General features: G+C 36.4%; 1 protein-coding gene across 1 annotated transcript in view; it reads right to left on the reverse strand.

The window, feature by feature from the left end:
• Nucleotides 1-3399, reverse strand: part of LOC101845498 (dnaJ homolog subfamily C member 11) — a gene marked incomplete in the record, with an annotated part of 17825 nt that extends 14426 nt beyond the window's left edge. Inside the window, 3 exon segments of the mRNA XM_013088272.2 lie at nt 733-806; nt 1199-1328; nt 3310-3399. Coding sequence (XP_012943726.1) covers nt 733-806; nt 1199-1328; nt 3310-3384 — 279 coding nt within the window.
• Between the last annotated feature and the right edge of the window lie 392 nt (nt 3400-3791).

The raw sequence follows: 3791 nt of genomic DNA on the forward strand, positions 1-3791 counted from the left end.
CAGTCCTGGACAATTTCCACTGTACTTTTAAAAAGCACTACTTTTTTCTTAAAACTTTTTAAAATTAAAAAGTTCTATGTGTGAAAAGTTTCCACAAAACATTTTACATGAAAGACACCAAACAAAGTCAGTATACGGTGAGAAGATAGAAGGAAGAAGGCTTCTCCAAGTGCCAAACTTCATGACTTGGTTGGCATCCAAAAATAATCAACAGCATTCAAAAAACAGAAACACGGTAAACTGATATTTAAAAAGATGGAAAACAATCTAGCCTCTAACCAGCCACCAGCTAAAGAACTAATATTGAACATGAAAATGATGGAGACGTAATCCATTAGGAGTCTTAACAGTAACTGATCAATGCAAGCTGAAACCTGATAAAGAAGTAAAAAAATACATCTAGCACGCACAGAGTTGGACTCCATATTCTATTCATCAGGAATGAATTTTGCTTCATGAAATTTCATTTTAAATCAAAAGATATAACACGTCGTGACCTCAGTGCTTTCTTGTCCTGCTCCATTTTTCATAACAAATGAAAACATTTCATAACAAAGCATGAGCGAAAAGAAGAAGTTAAATTTTCACTGTAAAAAAAAAAAATGGAGATACGACAAGAAAACACTGAGGTCGAGATATGTCAAAGAAAAAACTCAAGACCAAAAATCTGTTCCCCATGTGCCTGTTAGACTGTAATTCTAATTGTTACTTGGAAGAAAGAAGGTTACTGACCTCCATATCCCCTTGCTCCAAGCCCTTCTCGCCGAACATATCGTACACCGCCCGTGTGCGCTTGTCTCGTAAAACTGAAAACAAAAGGTGAATAAAGAGGTGATCTTAAAACTCAGTGCAATAACAGAACACATAATCTAAGCTTAGAGATAAATCTTCCTTCTTCCTAGCTCTGTAATGACTCTGTCTTGTTTAAGTTTAAGTCTGTCTTACAGTGGCGAGACACATCTCTCTTACTTATATTTGTCTTCTTTTCGGTTTTTTTGGTAAGTGTTTTACTGAGCTTGGAACTGCATAACGATAAGGTCATATATCCATATGATCGTTTCCATCTGATCTTTTCTACAGACCTCTTATAAATTTCATCATAGTACACAGGCACTAACCATAGAAAATTAAAACAATTAACTCAAATCTGCCTAGAATTTAAAGCCTTTGAATAGGTGAGAAGGAGAGGACACTGTACCATCATGGGCCTTTCTGAGTTTGTTGAATATCTCCTCTGCTTTCTTCTTTCGGTCTGGGTTGACATGCTTATCTGGATGGTAGATTTTGCTGAGATGTCGAAAAGCATTGTTGATTTCTTCTAGGGAGGCCTGCAGAAAAAAACACACAAAAAGTAGACATAGTAGACCTGTTATAAATGTGTACTGTGAAGAATGTGGCCAAATAAGACAAGTCAAAGTCAAGTGTTCTTTTCCCATTCTCATTCTCCGGAACACATATATTAAACTTTACGGTTGGAATTTTGGCTTGCCGTAGTCCTGCTAAAGGTAAATTATTAAAAGAGCTGCAAAATTTTAACAGATAACAAGACGGACTTGAGAACAATATTGACACAAAAACATTGTGTATATTGAAAATAAAACCTAAGACCTAGACCTGAAAACATCGTTTGAAGCAGCTTGCATCTAACAATTAGAATCTATAGAGCTACAGCAAATCGCTCAAACCAAAAATTCTTAAATTCATTTTTATAAAGTGGACTACATTCGATCTTAAAAAGGGTTAGCCTGTCATTACTAGATGCCCACTTACACATTATCTCCTGATGACTTGTGTGAAACCTTAATTTTTTGAAGTAGAGTAATGTTTAAAAAAAAAAATCCCTAACCTGCAATTTTTCTAAAGGTGTTCATGCATGCAAGTATATATTATTAATATTATGACTTTTATTGACCCCAAAGACAGCTTCACTACAGTCTAAACAAACTTGGAATAAGTCGGAAAGGCCAAATAATTATGTACTTATTGAACACTCCCAGGGCAAAAAATGTTCTTTTTAGAATTCAAAAATATCTTTTAAAATTATTTTGTGTAGATCTAGATCTTTTTACAACACAGTTTAGACTGAACCCTGTCTGTCAGTGCCAAGCTGGTCTGAGAGATTTAGTTTAGTTTTAGTAAAGGTTTTACGCCGCTCGCAACTGCTTAGGCTTAGATGCCAGAAGATTAGAGGAGTTACAAGAGAGTAACAAACAGAAAAAAGAAGAAGGGGAGATAATGACGATAGATGTTTGATAGGAAAGAAGAGAAGCAAACCACACCAGAGCACCCGCCAACCACCCACGGTCTGAGAGGGATACATTCCCAGCTAAAGCACTACTACTACTACAGATGTTAGCCTCCTATGGCCTGGGAACAAAGTTCAGAGCAATAGAAACTTTGGCACTCTTCGGGACAAGTGGTCCCGGCCTACCTCCATAGAAATTAATAGCACTTGTAATCGGAAACAAAAACGTAAGTCGAATAAAAAAGCCGACTGAGTATTGTTTTCTTTTTTTTAGTTCGATTTTTAATATTTTCTATTAGGTGGCCTTTTCACCCTGGCAACTCAGCCAGCTTTTTTGCTCAACTTCTGTTTTTGTCTCCGATTAGATCTACAAGTTTTATTTCTATGGAGGGGGGTCGGGACCACTTCTCCCGAAGAGTGCCGAAACTTAATCTAGTTTTAGTGATTGAAGTGTGCTTTAATTGTCTAGTCTACATCTAGACTCTAGATCTAGATCTAGATCTAGTGTGTAGTGTAGTGTAGACAGGGCCTAGGACCCAGCCGGCTGGGGGGTGCTTAGGCTTAGGCTTAGAGGAAAGAAAGTTTTTAAAAACGGAACAAGTTGTCACTGAGTGACTCGCGTCAGTAACAAGTTACACATCATTTTCCATTCCCAGTCCAAATCAACAAAATCAATTTTTTTTAAAGACTCAGTCTTGAATTGAAAATTGAATGGCACTTTTTCCTCAGAAATAAAGTATAAAGAGATTGTGATTTTACTCTAGAGTCTAGACGTAGATTCTACATCACTTAATGGTAAATGACATAACATAAAGTTAACTCAGTTTTTAAAGTAAGTCTAGAATTCAGCACTGAATAACATAAGTTTTTGAATAGCAGAATACAAATAGACAATTTTTACAAGAGTTGAATGGTCAGAATAAGCACGAGAACAAAAATTACGAAATTGACGGTATGTTATAAGGCTAAATTCTAAGAAACTACACTGCAATAAAACAAACAACGGTTGCATGATAATCTGCACTTGACGATTAACTGAATCAGTACATTTTTTCAAAACTTACGTCTCTCGCAACATTGAGAAGAGCATAATAATCACTCTTCAGAATATCATCGTCTTCCTCCAAGGACGCAGCCATGTTACCTTGGTAGAGGAAGTGACGAAATAAGTGAAAGAGATTTCATTCGCACGATAGGTCTACTTTTTAGTTCTCGGAATTCGTCCCTCATGATGCATAACTGCACAATAGAATGTATTCTGTAAAATGCAGCCAAGGCTAGCCTACTTTACGGCTATCATGTCATGAGATAAGACATCTTGTTCTACCGGCGGCAGATTTGAAGAATTGTGTGGGATTCTGTACCTTGTTAGAGGGTGGATAGGCTTATGTATGAAATGAATATTATATAAGATACATAAGATTGTTTTTTCATTATTTATGATTGAAAATGTGATATGACAATCTTACTTGGACGTGAAACGAAGCTGTGTTCATAAATTAGAGAGAGAGAGAGAGAGAGAGAGAGAGAGAGAGAGAGAGAGAGG

Source organism: Aplysia californica, unplaced genomic scaffold, assembly GCF_000002075.1.
Source record: "Aplysia californica isolate F4 #8 unplaced genomic scaffold, AplCal3.0 scaffold00713, whole genome shotgun sequence".
Taxonomy (NCBI): Eukaryota; Metazoa; Mollusca; class Gastropoda; order Aplysiida; family Aplysiidae; genus Aplysia; species Aplysia californica.